Here is a 19,635-nt window from a genome sequence, read left to right as displayed (position 1 = left end):
TACTAACTAACTCAACCAGGCCCGCCCCTTACCATAACCACCAGTTTCAACACACTACTAACTAACTCAACCAGGCCCCGCCCCTTACCATAACCGCCAGTTTCAACACACTACTAACTAACTCAACCAGGCCCCGCCCCTTACCATAACCGCCAGTTTCAACACACTACTAATTAACTCAACCAGGCCCCGCCCCTTACCATAACCACCAGTTTCAGCACACTACTAACTAACTCAACCAGGCCCGCCCCTTACCATAACCACCAGTTTCAGCACACTACTAACTAACTCAACCAGGCCCCGCCCCTTACCATAACCACCAGTTTCAACACACTACTAACTCAACCAGCCCCGCCCCTTACCATAACCACCAGTTTCAACACACTACTAACTAACTCAACCAGGCCCCGCCCCTTACCATAACCACCAGTTTCAGCACACTACTAACTAACTCAACCAGGCCCCGCCCCTTACCATAATCGCCAGTTTCAACACACTACTAACTAACTCAACCAGGCCCATCCCGTTACCATAACCACCAGTTTCAACACACTACTAACTAACTCAACCAGGCCCACCCCTTACCATAACCTCCAGTTTCAGCACACTACTAACTAACTCAACCAGGCCCCGCCCCTTACCATAACCACCAGTTTCAACACACTACTAACTAACTCAACCAGGCCCCGCCCCTTACCATAACCACCAGTTTCAACACACTACTAACTAACTCAACCAGGCCCCGCCCCTTACCATAACCACCAGTTTCAACACACTACTAACTAACTCAACCAGGCCCCGCCCCTTACCATAATCTCCAGTTTCAGCACACTACTAACTAACTCAACCAGGCCCCGCCCCTTACCATAACCACCAGTTTCAACACACTACTAACTAACTCAACCAAGCCCCGCCCCTTACCATAACCACCAGTTTCAACACACTACTAACTAACTCAACCAGGCCCCGCCCCTTACCATAACCACCAGTTTCAACACACTACTAACTAACTCAACCAGACCCGCCCCTTACCATAACCACCAGTTTCAACACACTACTAACTAACTCAACCAGGCCCGCCCCTTACCATAACCACCAGTTTCAGCACACTACTAACTAACTCAACCAGGCCCCGCCCCTTACCATAACCACCAGTTTCAGCACACTACTAACTAACTCAACCAGGCCCCGCCCCTTACCATAACCACCAGTTTCAACACACTACTAACTAACTCAACCAGGCCCCGCCCCTTACCATAACCACCAGTTTCAACACACTACTAACTAACTCAACCAGACCCGCCCCTTACCATAACCACCAGTTTCAACACACTACTAACTAACTCAACCAGGCCCCGCCCCTTACCATAACCACCAGTTTCAACACACTACTAACTAACTCAACCAGGCCCCGCCCCTTACCATAACCACCAGTTTCAGCACACTACTAACTAACTCAACCAGGCCCCGCCCCTTACCATAACCACCAGTTTCAACACACTACTAACTAACTCAACCAGGCCCCGCCCCTTACCATAACCACCAGTTTCAACACACTACTAACTAACTCAACCAGGCCCCGCCCCTTACCATAACCACCAGTTTCAACACACTACTAACTAACTCAACCAGACCCGCCCCTTACCATAACCACCAGTTTCAACACACTACTAACTAACTCAACCAGGCCCCGCCCCTTACCATAACCACCAGTTTCAGCACACTACTAACTAACTCAACCAGGCCCCGCCCCTTACCATAACCACCAGTTTCAACACACTACTAACTAACTCAACCAGGCCCCGCCCCTTACCATAACCACCAGTTTCAACACACTACTAACTAACTCAACCAGGCCCCGCCCCTTACCATAACCACCAGTTTCAACACACTACTAACTAACTCAACCAGACCCGCCCCTTACCATAACCACCAGTTTCAACACACTACTAACTAACTCAACCAGGCCCCGCCCCTTACCATAACCACCAGTTTCAACACACTACTAACTAACTCAACCAGGCCCCGCCCCTTACCATAACCACCAGTTTCAGCACACTACTAACTAACTCAACCAGGCCCCGCCCCTTACCATAACCACCAGTTTCAACACACTACTAACTAACTCAACCAGGCCCCGCCCCTTACCATAACCACCAGTTTCAACACACTACTAACTAACTCAACCAGGCTCCGCCCCTTACCATAACCACCAGTTTCAACACACTACTAACTAACTCAACCAGACCCGCCCCTTACCATAACCACCAGTTTCAACACACTACTAACTAACTCAACCAGGCTCCGCCCCTTACCATAACCACCAGTTTCAACACACTACTAACTAACTCAACCAGGCTCCGCCCCTTACCAGGAGTTCAGAAACACTGACACTGATAGAGAGAAGAACTGTAACATTACACACTAAAGATCAAGACAAAAACAGTCTCATAAAAAATCAGTTTTAAAGCAGCATTTGATTATCGGCCACTTTATAAACTCCCAGGCCAGACTAATCAGATATGATGCACAGATCATCTCAGTTAAGCCCAAGTGGACTCCACTAAACAATATTTCACCGCCTTTCTTGCTCAATATGTTTAAATGATTAAAGATGAACCAGTAACCTCATTTCAGACCTTCTCAAACGCTGAGAGCACAGACTCAGTGCTCTTTATTAAACTCTCCGGCCTCGACGCCACGGACAGGAACTCTGGTTATTTGTTTATTGCTGTTCATTTTAGTAGAAATAATCAGATGCAAGTTTCAGAAATCAGCTGCATGAATGATTTCAACCCTCGAGCCTTACGATTGAACAGACACGTTCATGAACTCATCCATCGGGATTCTTTCCACTTTGAAATGTTTTCACTCAGAAAATACTCACAAATAATCACCAAGAAACATCGAATAAAACTCTAATACTCTAATAATCTTTTTTTACAACGAAGTAGTTTAGTGACAGCGCGGATGAATAATTACCCATCAGCCGACATAAAACACAATCAAACTAAAACTGCACAATGAGCATCAGTTCATCACTAAACTGACTTCAGTCCACTATTGAGCATTAAAGAAATCACTAATACTGTTATTCATCAAGACAGCATTCAACTGATCAAATGTGACAGTAAACACATTTATAATCTTACAAAAGATTCTATTTCAAATAAATGCTGTTTACTATATATTCACACAGAGAACAGATGATTTAAACTGGAATAATATTTCATAATTTTACTGTAATTTTGATCAAATAAAATTTTTACTGTAATTTTGATGAAATAAATTCAGCTTTGATCACAGGAATAAATTCCGTATTAATATATATTCACACAGAGAACAGATGATTTACACTGGAATAATATTTTATAATTTTTACTGTATTTAGGAACAAATAGCTGCTGGTTTGATCACAGGAATAAATCACACTTTATTATATATTCACACAGAGAACAGCTAATATTTTAGGGATATTTACATTTTTTTACTGTAATTTTGATTAAAATAAATTCAGCTTTGATCACAGCAATAAATTCCATATTAATATATATTGACACAGAGAACAGCTGTTTAAATGGGGATAATATTTCATAATTTTTCCTGTAATTTCGATCAAATAAATTCAGTTTTAATCACAGGAATAAATTACACTTTACTACATATTCACATAGAGAACAGCTGTTTACATGGGGATACTATTTCATAATTTTTACTGTAATTTTTCATCAAATAAATGCAGCTTTTAAACGCTAGAGTGCTTAAAAAAACTCAAGTGCATTATAGTGAATATGTATGAGCTTGTTTGTGGCGTACCGCTGTAAGTGACGATCCTGGTGGTCGAATCTCCTTCTCCGAAGCGCGTGATTGGAGTGAGTCGGACCACGTAAGCCTCTGGCCGAATGAGCTCCGTCAGGTTGTGTGTGATTAATTCTCCTTTCTGGATATTTCCCTCCACAGGAATCTCCTGCTCCCACCAGCGCTGCTGCCCCGTCTGAAGGACAAATCAAGCTTAAATCAGGCTCAAATCGGGCTGAAATCGGGCTGAAATCAGATTGAAATCAGGCTGAAATCAGATTGAAATCAGGCTGAAATCAGATTGAAATCAGGCTGAAATCAGATTGAAATCAGGCTGAAATTAGGCTGAAATTGGGCTCAAATCAGGCTCAAATCGGGCTGAAATCGGGCTGAAATCGGGCTCAAATCAGGCTCAAATCGGGCTCAAATCAGGCTCAAATCGGGCTCAAATCAGGCTCAAATCGGGCTGAAATCGGGCTGAAATCGGGCTCAAATCAGGCTCAAATCGGGCTCAAATCAGGCTCAAATCGGGCTCAAATCAGGCTCAAATCGGGCTCAAATCGGGCTCAAATCAGGCTCAAATCAGGCTGAAATCGGGCTGAAATCAGGCTGAAATCAGGCTCAAATCGGGCTCAAATCAGGCTCAAATCGGACTGAAATCGGGCTCAAATCAGGCTCAAATCGGGCTGAAATCGGGCTGAAATCAGGCTCAAATCGGGCTCAAATCAGGGAAAAAACATTGCCTGCATTTCCTGTCAGTCCCTTAAAGGGTTAGTTCAGCCAAAAATGAAATGTCTGTCATTAACTCCTCTCCCTAATGTCGCTCCACACCCGTAAGACCTCCGCTCATCTTCACACACAGTTTAAGATATTTTATATTTAGTCCGAGAGCGTATGCAAGTGTATGCACACTATACTGTCCATGTCCAGAAAGGGAATAAAAACATCATCACAGTAGTCCATATGAGACATCAGTGGGTTAATTAGAGTCTCTTGAAGCATCCAAAATACATTTGGGTCCAAAAATAACAAAAACTACGACTTTATTCAGCATTGGCTTCTCTTCCGCGTTTGTGTTCAATCCTCAAATAAAGATTCAAACGGTTATGAATCAACGAATCGATTCATGATTCGGATCGCCAATATCTCGTGATTTCAGCAGTTTGACACGCGATCCGATTGACACACACACACACACACACACACACACACACACACACACACACACACACACACACACACACACACACACACACACACACACACACACACACACACACACACACACACACACACACACACACACACACTGACCTGTCGTATCCCCAGGCGGTAGGCCATGATGCGGTCCACAGCTCCGGGGTTCATCTGGGTCCACTGCAGCCTGTAGCCGTAAACACGCGGCCGGTTCTGCCACAGCGGGCTGTAGGTGTCGTAATAAAACTCCGGAGCGAATGCTTTCCCTGCAAACACACACACACACACACACACACACACACACACACACACACACACACACACACACACACACACACACACACACACACACACACACACACACACACACACACACACACACACAGGATTTTATCACACTTAGACATAGAATAGTCCTTATTAAGTCATCTTTCCATCCGTCCATCCATCCATCCATCCATCCATCCATCCATCCATCCATCCATCCATCCATCCATCCATCCATCCATCCATCCATCCATCCATCCATCCTCTATCTAATTTCATCCATCCATCCATCCATCCATCCATCCTCTATCTAATTTCATCCATCCATCCATCCATCCATCCATCCATCCATCCATCCATCCATCCATCCATCCATCCATCCATCCTCTATCTAATTTCATCCATCCATCCATCCATCCATCCATCCATCCATCCATCCATCCATCCATCCATCCATCCATCCATCCATCCATCCATCCATCCATCCATCCTCTATCTAATTTCATCCATCCATCCATCCATCCATCCATCCATCCATCCATCCATCCATCCATCCATCCATCCATCCATCCATCCATCCATCCATCCTCTATCTAATTTCATCCATCCGTCCATCCATCCGTCCATCCATCCATCCGTCCATCCATCCATCCATCCGTCTGTCAGTCCGTCCGTCCGTCCGTCCGTCCGTCCGTCCGTCCGTCCGTCCATTCATCCATCCAACCGTCCATCCGTCCATCCGTCCATCTGTCCATCCATCCGTCCGTCCGTCCGTCCGTCCATCCGTCCATTCATCCATCCATCCATCCGTCCATCCATCCATCCATCCGTCCATTCATCCATCCCTCCATCCATCCATCCGTCCATCCGTCCATTCATCCATCCATCCATCCATCCATCCATCCATCCGTCCATCCATCCATCCATCTATCCATCCATCCATCCATCCATCCATCCATCCATCCATCCATCCGTCCATCCATCTATCCATCCATCCGTCCATCCATCCATCCATCCATCCATCCATCCATCCATCCATCCATCCATCCATCCATCCATCCATCCATCCGTCCATCCATCCATCCATCCATCCATCCATCCATCCATCCATCTATCCATCCATCCATCCATCCATCCGCCCACTCTATTCTTTAAAAGCATTTTCATCGGTAGAGCAGTCAATCATCGCTCAGCTCATACTCAGTCTCATTAAAACCCAGAGAGTGAGATTATGGGAGAAAGAAGGATGAAAGTTGGAGAGAAAGATGGATGGCGTGTCTCAGCTCAGCATATGTCATGATCTCCCTCTGCTGAAAGCTCCATTGACTTATTGTCATACAATCTCAGCGTGAACATTAACTAGCGGATGTATCTCATTATCAGTAATTCACCTTAAAATGGAAACTACTCGAGCGCTAAATTAAAGCCAGCACAATGAAACAAAACCCAACAGAGCAGAGCGACGAGCGTGCGGATGTTTATTCGTTTCGTGACATCATCGATCCTGCCGCACATTTCTGTAGTGATGAAATGTGGCGCAGATAAAGTCATTTTACAGTGAATATGTAAATTTTCTCATTGTTTACTCACCTTTAAGTCGGTCTTAAAACAAAAGATGTAGTGGTGCAAAAAACATTGGATTATCATTATATGCACAAGTCAAGTCACCTTCATTTATATAAGCAAGTGAACATTTAGTCCTCAGAGTTGATGTGTGTGAAGCAGGAGAAATGGGCAAGCGTAAGGATTTGAGCGAGTTTGGCCAGATTGTGACGGCTAGACGACTGGGTCAGAGCATCTCCAAAACTGCAGCTCTTGTGGGCTGTTCCCGGTCTGCAGTGGTCAGTATCTATCAAAAGTGCTCCAAGGAAGGACCAGTGGAGAACCGGCCACAGGGTCATGGGCGGCCAAGGCTCATTGATGACCGTGGGGAGCGAAGGCTGGCCCGTGGGGTCCGATCAAACAGACGAGCTACTGGAGCTCAAACTGCTCCAGAAGTTAATGCTGGTTCTGATAGAAAGCTGTCAGAATACACAGAGCAGCTCAGTTTACCTGAGGAACACACGGCCCCAGGATGCACTATGGGAAGAAGGCGAGCCGGCGGAGGCAGTGTGATGCTTTGGCCAATGTTCTGCTGGGAAACCTTGGGTCCTCCATCCATGTGGATGTTCCTTTGACACGCTCCACCTACCTAAGCATTGCTGAGACCATGTTCAGCCTTTGATGGAAACGGTATTCTGGTGGCTGTGGCTCTTCCAGCAGGATAATGCTCCTGACACAAAGCACAAATGCTTCAGGAATGGTTTGAGGAGCACAACGACCAGTTTGAGGCGTCGACTCGGCCTCCAGATTCCCCAGATCTCAATCCAATCGAGCATCTGTGGGATGAGCTGAACAAACAAGTCCGATCCACCTCGCAACTTACAGGAGTTAAAGGATCTGCTGCTAACATCTTGGTGCCAGATACCACAGCACACCTTCAGGGGTCTAGAGGAGTCCACCAGAGACGGGTCAGGAGGACCAACACAATTTTTGCCTGATATTACAGTAAACTTAGCAAAACTTCGATAAATGTATATATTGATTGTGACATATAGGTTATTTTAAGAAAACTTAACTTTAAATGATTACTGTAAGTGCTGTAAAATATGTGTTAATTAGATTAATTAATATTGGGTTTACAATATTAATATACAAATTACTATTGAATTTTATTGTTGTTAATTAAAATATTACTATAAACATTTTTTTAATTCAATGCACACTTTTAGTGACATACTTCAACTTTAGTGCTGCATTTTTAACAAATTAAAAATTATTAACACAGTAATATTATTATTCACAGGCCAATGCAATTTTTATTATTTCAGATAATTTTTTATGTAGACACAACTACATTTTTATCAATTGCCCAGACAACAAGATAATTTAAGTTCATGAGTAAATTTGATTACTTTATCATTTGTCAGATACACGTTTCCAAATAAATAAAAAAGTGTAAAACCTTACAAAAATTTTAAACAAAATATGAATTGTCAACAAAAGATTTTTTGCAGTACATGATTTTCATTTCAGCATGGATTAATATAATAATAATAATTATTAATATTTTGTTTTTGTTGCTTGTAAATACACTGTAAAAAAATATTTAGAAAAAAGTTACCTGGTTGCCTTAAAATTTTGAGGTTATTGAAATTAAAAAATTGAGTTAATACAATGAACATTTTTGAGATTCGACAACCTTTATTCAAATATTATGAACAGATTGTGTAAGCATATTGGGTAATTGTGTGTGTTTTATTTGTGATGACGCAGCCAAATTGTGCTATTTTCATGATTTATCACATTTTTATGTGGTTCAGATACAATAATATTTTGAGTTTCGATTATTAAACCAATTTCCTTCATTGTGCCAACTCAAATTTAATTTCAATAAACTCAAAATTTTAAGGCAACCAGGTTACTTACTTTTTTAAGTTAAACCAACAATATTTTCTGACAGTGTAGTCTATAGTGATTTAGCTGGCACTAATAACATGAAATAGCAGAGCGAGTTCTGTCGCTGGAATGCACACAGGCTCTGAAAGGGTTAAATAACGATATCAATATTGATGATCAGAATAAGCCTTTATTATTGACTGCAGTTGATGACAGGAGTCCTGAAGCGGCAGATGTCCACCGGCCGGCGTCTCGCTCTCCTGCTACAGCTTTGGCTCGATCCTGGATCAATGGAGCCACAGGAAGCTTCTAATCTGGCTTTAAACTGACCAAGATATAAATCTCCAGCTAGAGAAGATCGGAGCCAAGAACACATGATGCCTAAACCATCTCTGAGCGACACCTGAGATCTTCCAGATCATCGACGGATTTAGAATATTAACCTCAGATCTATAGCGGCAATGACAGATCTATCTATCTATCTATCTATCTATCTATCTATCTATCTATCTATCTATCTATCTATCTATCTATCTATCTATCTATCTATCTATCTATCTATCTATCTATCTATCTATCTATCTATCTATCCATCCATCCATCCATCCATCCATCCATCCATCCATCCATCCATCCATCCATCCATCCATCTATCTATCTATCTATCTATCTATCTATCTATCTATCTATCTATCTATCTATCTATCTATCTATCTATCGTTCTATCTATCGTTCTATCTATCTATCTATCTATCTATCTATCTATCTATCTGTCTGTCTGTCTGTCTGTCTGTCTGTCTGTCTGTCTGTCTGTCTGTCTGTCTGTCCGTCCGTCCGTCCGTCCGTCCGTCCGTCCGTCCGTCCGTCCGTCCGTCCGTCCGTCCGTCCGTCCGTCCGTCCGTCCGTCCGTCCGTCCATCCATCCATCCATCCATCCATCCATCCATCCATCCATCCATCTATCTATCTATCTATCTATCTATCTATCTATCTATCTATCTATCTATCTATCTATCTATCTATCTATCTATCGTTCTATCTATCTATCTATCTATCTATCTATCTATCTATCTATCTATCTATCTATCTATCTATCTATCTATCTATCTATCTATCTATCTATCTATCTATCTATCTATCGTTCTATCTATCTATCTATCTATCTATCTATCTATCTATCTATCTATCTATCTATCTATCTATCTATCTATCTATCTATCTATCTATCCGTCGTCCTCACAGAAGAGCAGTGTGTTTGGATCTCCAGAGGTCGGAGTAAATGAATCGTTTGTGATATTTGTCACAGCGAGAACAAACCCAGACCCATTACACCTGCAGAGTCCAGCAGAGATCCCTGTGGGAGGATCCGGGTCCAGATCCGAGGCTAATCTGGAGCTGGATCGCCGCTCGCTCAGGAGTCTGGCAGCCGAGCGACTGACCAGATGGCAGAAATGGCAGAGCGCTGAGGGAGAGTTGATGTCTGAACGATTGGCACATTAGGCATGAGAGCGAGTGAGTAAAGCACACAGCCGCGGGGCTGGAGAGGCCGGCTCCACACACACATCTACACTGAGCTCCAGCCAAAGCTCAGCAGAGGAAAGCCTCATGTAGTGTTGGGTCTGAGGGACAGAGGCCATGATCCTTCCGGATATCAGACATCAGTCCTCATGTCCTCCCATCATATGCTCCTGACACCATCCAGCTCTGAATATAAGGCTGCTTTCACATCTCTAGTTCGGTTCATTGAAAGGAACCAAAATGCAGTCACATGACAACATCCACACCACTCATTGGCCGTGGCGTATTTCCTAAACTGCTTTTCGATTGGTCAGAATTTACGTGTGGGAGAATTCCAACAGAAGAGGCACAGCCAGCAAACTACACACACCTGATGAGAGACGACTGTGGGCTGGTTTTGTCCCTGGCCATAATCTACTACATTGTGTGTATTTACTAGGGGTGTAACGATTCATCTACTACATCGAGGTATGGATTTATATTCCTATGATCCGACTACATCGATCTGTGCTCGGCAAGTTGGCCTTCCGGACGACATATATCGATCTAATATCGTTTTAAAAGGTAATCGATCGATTGTATCGATAACAGGAAATAACGCGTTTGATTTAAGCACGTCAGACTTTATATGGATGTTTTTTCTTAGCACTTTTAATGATAAAGACGTTAAACATTACTCAGTCTGCCTATATGTGACGTCAGCCACGCGCGCCAGCAGCCGCGCAAAGAAAACTAAACATAGCGTGGACAGGATTTATCATGACAGCGGATGACAGAGAAGCCAACGAGCGAGAACTTATCAAGCCACCATTGCAGTCCGGTGTGAGAAAACACTTTGGCTTTAGTAAAGATGGAGATGTTCTAAAGAAGTTGGTCGCTGTTTGTAGTAGTAGCAGGTTCAGAAATGTTGGTTGCACTTTATTTTTGGTATTATTATTATTATTATTTTATATTTGTATTATTTTTATGTTCAAAAACAAAAGCAAAAGTAGCAGGTAAACCTACTGTAAATTAAACCTGAAGAGATGTTAGTTTCACTTTAGTTTTGATATTAATATTGTGATATATTTATTTCGAAAAACAAACAGAAGTAGTAGTAGTAGTGTGTTGGTTGCACTTACTGTACTTTTATTGAAAATGAGAGCAGAAAAGGTTAACTTCCTGTTAATTCAACCTAAACTGTTGGTTGCACTTTATTCAAATAAAATTTGAACACATTTGTCCATTAATTGTTTACTTGTTTGTTTATATCCATAATTAATTGATACCTGGTTCCTTTAAAAACATCAGGAATCTAGGAAACTTCACCTGCATGTATTTATTACATGTATGTCACACTGATTACATTTTTTGGCTAAAAAGTCACTGAATCGATTCGGATCAGATCGTTCTAAATGAATCAATATCGTCCTCGAATCGTATCGACCACCTCACATCTAGGGGTGTGCCAAAAAATCGATTCACAGAAGAATCTAGATTCTCATTTGCAACGATTCAGAATTGATCTGAAATGTCCAAGAATCGATTTAATAAATTAATAAAATCAGCTGGCTGTTTGCCTCTATTTTGTAACTAGCCTACGCGACGTAGAGTCCTGCAACGGCATAAAGTGGCTAAAACGGGTGGATTGTGACATTTATAAAATACACGGGCGTGGATGCGGGCGGATAATTAATTCCGTGCGGGCGGGTAGAAGTGCGCATGAAAAATATGTGCAATATTTCTGTGGTGAGGTGGCAAGCGAGAGACAGGGGCGTGATGGCGAATGAGCGTCAGCTGCGAGCCAATCGGTCTCGAGTCCTCTGAGGGATCTAGGAGGCATAGAAGGACGAGACATCACCAATGAAGGACGAGACATCACCAGTGAAGGACGAGACATCACCAGTGAAGGACGAGACATCACCAGTGAAGGACGAGACATCACCAGTGAAGGACGAGACATCACCAGTGAAGGACGAGACATCACCAATGAAGGACGAGACATCACCAATGAAGGACGAGCGATCACCAGTGAAGGACGAGCGATCACCAGTGAAGGACGAGACATCACCAGTGAAGGACGAGACATCACCAGTGAAGGACGAGACATCACCAATGAAGGACGAGACATCACCAGTGAAGGACGAGACATCACCAGTGAAGGACGAGACATCACCAATGAAGGACGAGACATCACCAATGAAGGACGAGACATCACCAGTGAAGGACGAGACATCACCAATGAAGGACGAGACATCACCAGTGAAGGACGAGACATCACCAATGAAGGACGAGCGATCACCACACATGGATTTGACATTGAGTTGTTTTTATGTTTTATTATGTGTGTGTGTGTGTGTGTGGCAGTTGTCCGTGAGAGGCTGCCCACGTTACTTTCGTTTTGTTTGGTTAAAGTCTTTAAATGTTCTGCCTCCTTCTTCCCCCTCGAACATACTGTATTACAATTTGTCCAAATTACCATTAGACGCAACAACGATATGCCATTTGACCATCACGTCACCACCACGGTGCAACTTCTGTGCCTCTCGTAGCCCAGATGGAGCGAGCGTTGCAGGAGTAGCAATGAATATAGCACTTTCGACATCCATTTCACGATTGTAATAAATGTTAAATGTTAATTAAAAGTAAAGTTGGTGAGTGGAGTATATGAAATAGTTGACAACGAGTCTTTAAAGGCAGAGCCTCTTTCATTAGCCCACTCACGACGCTGTTGATGTTGAGAGAGGTGCAAGATAAAAAATAAAGCATTTTAATTTGAATGATTTTAGCGTGTGTGATTTATGGTGAGCACGGGTCGGGTAACGGGCCAAATATTAACGGGTCTGGGCGGGTGCGGATTTAATTTTGATATTTTCAAAATCGAATAGTTTTGAATCGAAAAACGATTATGAATCGAATCGTGGCCTCAAAAATCGGGATCGAATTGAATCATGAGCTGGTAAAAGATTCCCAGCCCTACTCAGATCGTGATACGAATCGAATCATTGTTAAAACGAATCGGTACACCCATAGTATTTACCACAGTATGCAAACAATACATCGGATGCGACTTGAAAACAACGCTCTAATGCACTGCAGACTTATCTCTGATATGCTCATCTTCCGAAAATACTGCCAGCGATCTATCAGGTAATAATGTCAGCACATCTGGATTAGACCAAAAATGATCAGTACTTTTCGATTGGTTCTGTTGGAGGTCAGATCACGTTCTAACCACAAACGATCCGCTCCAGAGTCCGTCTGAAAGCGAACTGAGACCAGCTCTTCAAGGTGCGCTTGTTTGGTCCACTTTTGGTGCGCACCGAATGTGATCGCTGCGTTCACACCTGACCAAACGAACCGCACCAAAGAGCGAAACCAACTCTAGTCCGATTCAACCGAACTAAAGGAGGGCGGTGTGAGAGCAGCCTAACTCTCACGTGAAACCCAAAAGGAGTCGAGGTCAGAGTGTTGTTGACACACACAGGTCACATGATCAATGATGATTTCTGTGTACTGTATCCATCCATCCATCCATCCATCCATCCATCCATCCACCCATCCATCCATCTCCTATGACATCATAAATCCCGCCCACTCCAGGAAGTGAGGATATAAAGCCCTGGTTAAGATGGTTAGTCTGTGGTCTAGTTACTCTAAGAGCTTATTCTGGGTTAGAGTGAGCCAATGGGCGGAGCCTCACCAGTGACGAGGAAGGTGCAGCGCCCCGGTCCGACTTCGTTGATGATGTCACAGGTGTACTCTCCGTAGCCCTCTCTGGCCAGGCTGCGGATGGCGTAGTCAGTCTCGTCGCGTGAGTCGAAGTGTCCGGCGTGGAGCAGGCGTGACCCGAGCCTCCACTCGAACCGCAACACGCGTGACGGATGGGCTCGCAGAACACGACAGTTCAAGCCCACCGGACGGCCAAGACCCTGGCGGACCTCCTGCCACACCGGCTCCACCGCTGGAGGGTCTGTGCGGAGAGACAGTCAAACACCAACATTACTAGTGCTCATATGCTTAAAACAGTAAAAAAAATTGTAAATAAGAGCATGTTTTATGGTAAGAGGCGGGCCTGGTTGAGTTAGTTAGTAGTGTGTTGATACTGGTGGTTATGGTAAGAGGCGGGGCCTAGTTGAGTTAGTTAGTAGTGTGTTGATACTGGTGGTTATGGTAAGGGGCGGGGTCTGGTTGAGTTAGTTAGTAGTGTGTTGATACTGGTGGTTATGGTAAGAGGCGGGCCTGGTTGAGTTAGTTAGTAGTGTGTTGATACTGGTGGTTATGGTAAGAGGCGGGGCCTAGTTGAGTTAGTTAGTAGTGTGTTGATACTGGTGGTTATGGTAAGAGGCGGGCCTGGTTGAGTTAGTTAGTAGTGTGTTGATACTGGTGGTTATGGTAAGAGGCGGGCCTGGTTGAGTTAGTTAGTAGTGTGTTGATACTGGTGGTTATGGTAAGAGGCGGGGCCTGGTTGAGTTAGTTAGTAGTGTGTTGATACTGGTGGTTATGGTAAGAGGCGGGCCTGGTTGAGTTAGTTAGTAGTGTGTTGATACTGGTGGTTATGGTAAGAGGCGGGCCTGGTTGAGTTAGTTAGTAGTGTGTTGATACTGGTGGTTATGGTAAGGGGCGGGGCCTGGTTGAGTTAGTTAGTAGTGTGTTGATACTGAAGGTTATGGTAAGGGGCGGAGCCTGGTTGAGTTAGTTAGTAGTGTGTTGAAACTGGCGGTTATGGTAAGGGGCAGGCCTGGTTGAGTTAGTTAGTAGTGTGTTGAAACTGGTGGTTATGGTAAGGGGCGGGGCCTGGTTGAGTTAGTTAGTAGTGTGTTGAAACTGGTGGTTATGGTAAGGGGCGGGGCCTGGTTGAGTTAGTTAGTAGTGTGTTGAAACTGGTGGTTATGGTAAGGGGCGGGGCCTGGTTGAGTTAGTTAGTAGTGTGTTGAAACTGGTGGTTATGGTAAGGGGCGGGGCCTGGTTGAGTTAGTTAGTAGTGTGTTGATACTGGTGGTTATGGTAAGGGGCGGGGCCTGGTTGAGTTAGTTAGTAGTGTGTTGAAACTGGTGGTTATGGTAAGGGGCGGGGCCTGGTTGAGTTAGTTAGTAGTGTGTTGAAACTGGTGGTTATGGTAAGGGGCGGGGCCTGGTTGAGTTAGTTAGTAGTGTGTTGAAACTGGTGGTTATGGTAAGGGGCGGGCCTGGTTGAGTTAGTTAGCAGTGTGTTGAAACTGGTGGTTATGGTAAGGGGTGGGGCCTGGTTGAGTTAGTTAGTAGTGTGTTGAAAGACTTTATAACAGGGCAACTTTAACATCACTCTACACTTGAATCATGTATGACATGAAGAGACTCTGCTCCTCATATCAGATAAACTCTTAAAGCATTTCTAGCACCACACACGTGTGTAATAATGTCATACAGACACAGAAACTGATGCAACTCTAAGTGCATTGAAAGAAAGCCTGTAAATAAGATTTTTCATTTTAAATTGCTGAAATGAATTTTCCCGATATCAGTAAACGCCACATAAAGAGAGTTTTAAGCAGCGCCGGAGGACAGGATGAATACCGGAGCACTTAATCTGAGAGGTCGAGTTGATCCGCCTCCTCCAGATTCACTTGACAGAGAATAAAGAATACGATTTTAATGAGCGCTGGGTGCGAAAGGCTAAACTAAACACGTCTTAGGGCATCTGGAACACACACATGCACACACACATGCGTTTGTTTTTGTGACATATGGGGACTCTCCATAGGCGTAATGGTTTTTATACTGTACAAACGGTATTTTCTATCCCCTTACACTGCCCCTAAATCTACCCATCACACACACACACACACACACACACACACACACACACACACACACACACACACACACACACACACACACACACACACACACACACACACACACACACACACACACACACACACACACACACACACACACACACACACACCTGCTGAGCAGACTAAAACAAAAGGTACAAGACAAAGACAGGAAAGAGAACCAGCTGCGATGAGTCAGAAGATGACGAACACACATGTAGGAGTTTTTCTTGATGTAATGAAATAGTTAGTATTTGCTTCCAGAATAAAACATCACACAAGGACAAAGCTTTTACAGAAAGGAAGGACGCACGACGGGTCTCTGCATTAGGGCCGAATGCCGTGGCTCATAATGGGCCGGTGTGGAGTTCTCTTACCGACTCCAGGCTGAATGAGGCAAACGCGGTTCAATCTCACAGAGACGCAAATCTCTCTGCCCTGGGAAATGCGGTTAAAGAGAGCGTGTGCGGCGGCTTCTGATCATCTGGCTGGAGGTTCCCTGAGCTCTGAACGCCACAAACTAAGAGATTTCTCAAAGTAATTATTTTGGAATATTGGAATATATTATGAGTTTTGAGCTTTGTAATAATCGCGATTAATGATTTCATATTTCGGTTTTTGTTCATGCCATTTATGGAGAATAATAAAAAATGTTGTTTACTTGGAATTATATATAATGTTATAAAACAATTTTTAATTTTGTTAGAATAAAAAAGGCACGTGTTTACTTTAATGCTGTGAGAATTATTACTTGATTATTACTATATTAATATAATATAATATAATATAATATAATATAATATAATATAATATAATATAATATAATATAATATAATATAATATAATATAATATAATGTCATATCATATCATATCATATCATATCATATCATATCATATCATATCATTAATATAATATAATATAATATAATATAATATAATATAATATAATATAATATAATATAATATAATATCATATCATATCATATCATATCATATAATATCATATATAATATAATATCATATCATATAGTATCATATCATATCATATATAATATAATATAATATAATATAATATAATATAATATTATATATTATATAATAGTCTGATGAAAGTCACAAACATTGATAATACAATAAAAATAAAATAAAATAAAATAAAATGCTGAAAACTATAGTTTTATAGTATATATTATAGTATAAGTTTCTGGTGAAACTTATACTATAATCTTATTTATTTATAAGCTGTATTACCGATAGATATGGTACTTAATATCCACAAATCCTTTTGGAAGAGTAAAACATCAATCCTGCCATCTGGGCATATATGAGCTGTTCTTCATTAAAGGAGTTCATTTGAGAGATTATATATATATAAAAATCACCATAAATCATTTTGGATGTTTACTGTCCCGTAATATGATCTTGCCGGCTAAAGTCAATATGGTCCCGCAAAAATGGGGCTCTTAATATTTCAGACCGAATGTACAGCGCTGCAGATTAATGGAAGACATGATATTGAGTCTCAGGTGTGACAGGTGTCAATCAATCTTCTAATGGGAGAGAGAGAGAGAGAGAGAGAGAGAGAGAGAGAGAGAGAGAGAGAGAGAGAGAGAGAGAGAGAGAGAGAGAGAGAGAGAGAGAGAGAGAGAGAGAGAGAGCAGATTAAACACCCAAAAAAAAAAAAAACCCCATCAAATTATTAAAAATTAAATTTAACATAAAATGTAAATACAAATCTAGGGCTCGACATTAAGCATGTTCATGTGTTTAGTAAATCGGTCATCCACTTGTCCGAGTAAAAAGTTTGCTTGTCCAGCAACAAAAAAATATATTTTTATTTTATTTTATTTTTTGTGTTGTATGAATTATTCTAAAGCTGTATTCTCACCAGTGTTCAATCAGCTTTGGCATATTTAAATCTGCATATTTGTGATATTTTTACCTTTTATAAAGGGCATTTATCCCACCTAATCTTATTAAATAGAGGCTGTGCTTCAGGTTTCATATTATATTCTTAAATTTGATCTATTCATTAAATTATATTATTACACGGCTCTGTGAAATACTTGATTCTGATTGGTCAATTGCAAATTCCAGCGGTATGTTATTTCCAGATAACACACACCGCTCATCCGGGTACTGCGAGTTATCTTGACCGGTTCTACTTCTGTGCTTAACGCTGGCGCCATCTTGTGGCTTAAACAGCCGTGGCAACAATGGAAGACTTCAAGGCGGGTTTCCTTTATAAAGTTTTAAATATGGATATTTTTCTCACACAAACGCATCGATTGGAATCAGAAGGCTCTATTGGGCTGTTACCAATCAAATGAAATAATTTACATTGAAAAAATACAACTGCATTAAATAAAGTTATGAGATTAGTATTTTTGAATAAACAAATAAGAAATGTTGTAAAGTATGTTTAAAGATGAAACTAAACCACCAGTAGGTGGCAGCAGGTGAGTGAGTCATTGAGTCGGTTCATTCAAACGATTCGTTCAAACGGCTGATTCATTCAAGCATGAGGGAGTCGTTCATGAACAGGTTATTGAATCTTTGATTCAACTGATTCATTCAAACACTGAATCGTTCAGTAACACACACACACACACACACACACACACACACACACACACACACACACACACACACACACACACACACACACACACACACACACACACACACACACACACACACACACACACACACACACACACACAGCGAGACGCGTTATGATCTATTATCGCTGCTGAAATAGAACAAAAACAGTCAATATTGCATCTAAAATGTAAGTGACTTGATGTTAATGAATAGTTTATGGAGCTGTCGTATGACATCAGTGTCATTTTCAGCTGTGATGGTGTTCAGGAAAACACACTCTTGGTCATGTGATGTTGTTTAACCGTATCATGTGTTATAAATATAAAAACTTCACATGTTGAATGTTTAGCTCAGTTTCTCAGTGTCTCGTGTTGTGATTTCTCCTCGAGAGGCTGCGGAGCGTCACATTATATTAACATTATATTACTATCGATCGCCACTTACACTGAGTGAAGGCAGAATCATTCTTGCATTTTTGTCATTCGCTAGTTATTTTTTTGTTATTGGCGTTTTAATCCGCTTGTCCGGTCGGGCAAGTAAAATTCACTTCACTCGCCCTTCAAAAAACCCACTGGACCCGGACAAGCGTTAATGTCGAGCCCTGATTTATCTAATAATTATGCTCAAATAAAAATACAGATACAGATTATTGTCCGATATCAGAGCATCCATAATTTTAATACATGCAATTAAAGACGTTAACATTATACAACAAATAAAATAAAATAATACAATACAATAAAAAAGCTGTATTATATACAAACTGTACTTAAAATCCACAAACTCTTTTTAAATTGTTCAAATCTAATTTTAAACAGTTTAAATAAAGTAGCTTTAAGTACATGCCACTTTTGAAATATTTAGAGCAGTTTTATGGCATTTTTAAATCTACTGTTATTATTGTTCACTAAAATGAAAAATATGTTTAAGAAATTGGTCATTGTAATAAAGTGTGAAATATTTTTTTTATTTAAATATTACATAAAAATCTAAGTAAATTAAGTTATAAAAGTAAG

At 41.7% G+C, this 19,635-nt stretch overlaps 2 protein-coding genes across 4 annotated transcripts in view; one reads left to right on the top strand and one right to left on the bottom strand.

Annotated features, from left to right (window-relative positions):
* The window catches only part of LOC137041739 (MAM domain-containing glycosylphosphatidylinositol anchor protein 2-like), a 204,216-nt gene that overhangs the window by 25,022 nt on the left and 159,559 nt on the right, over positions 1-19,635 (bottom strand). The window contains exons 9-11 of the mRNA XM_067418352.1: positions 13,900-14,169; positions 5,113-5,261; positions 3,772-3,994 (exon numbers count right to left, since the gene is read on the bottom strand). Of these exons, the coding sequence (XP_067274453.1) occupies positions 3,772-3,994; positions 5,113-5,261; positions 13,900-14,169 (642 nt within the window). The remainder of the gene's footprint in view (positions 1-3,771; positions 3,995-5,112; positions 5,262-13,899; positions 14,170-19,635) is intronic.
* LOC137041735 (armadillo-like helical domain-containing protein 4) overlaps positions 1-19,635 on the top strand; it is a 281,479-nt gene that overhangs the window by 161,276 nt on the left and 100,568 nt on the right. The window lies entirely within an intron of this gene.

The sequence above is a fragment of the Pseudorasbora parva genome, chromosome 15 (assembly GCF_024679245.1).
Source record: "Pseudorasbora parva isolate DD20220531a chromosome 15, ASM2467924v1, whole genome shotgun sequence".
NCBI classification, from domain to species: Eukaryota; Metazoa; Chordata; class Actinopteri; order Cypriniformes; family Gobionidae; genus Pseudorasbora; species Pseudorasbora parva.
The sequence above is the reverse complement of the archived record's forward strand: the minus strand, read 5'-3'. Positions and strand labels throughout refer to the sequence as shown.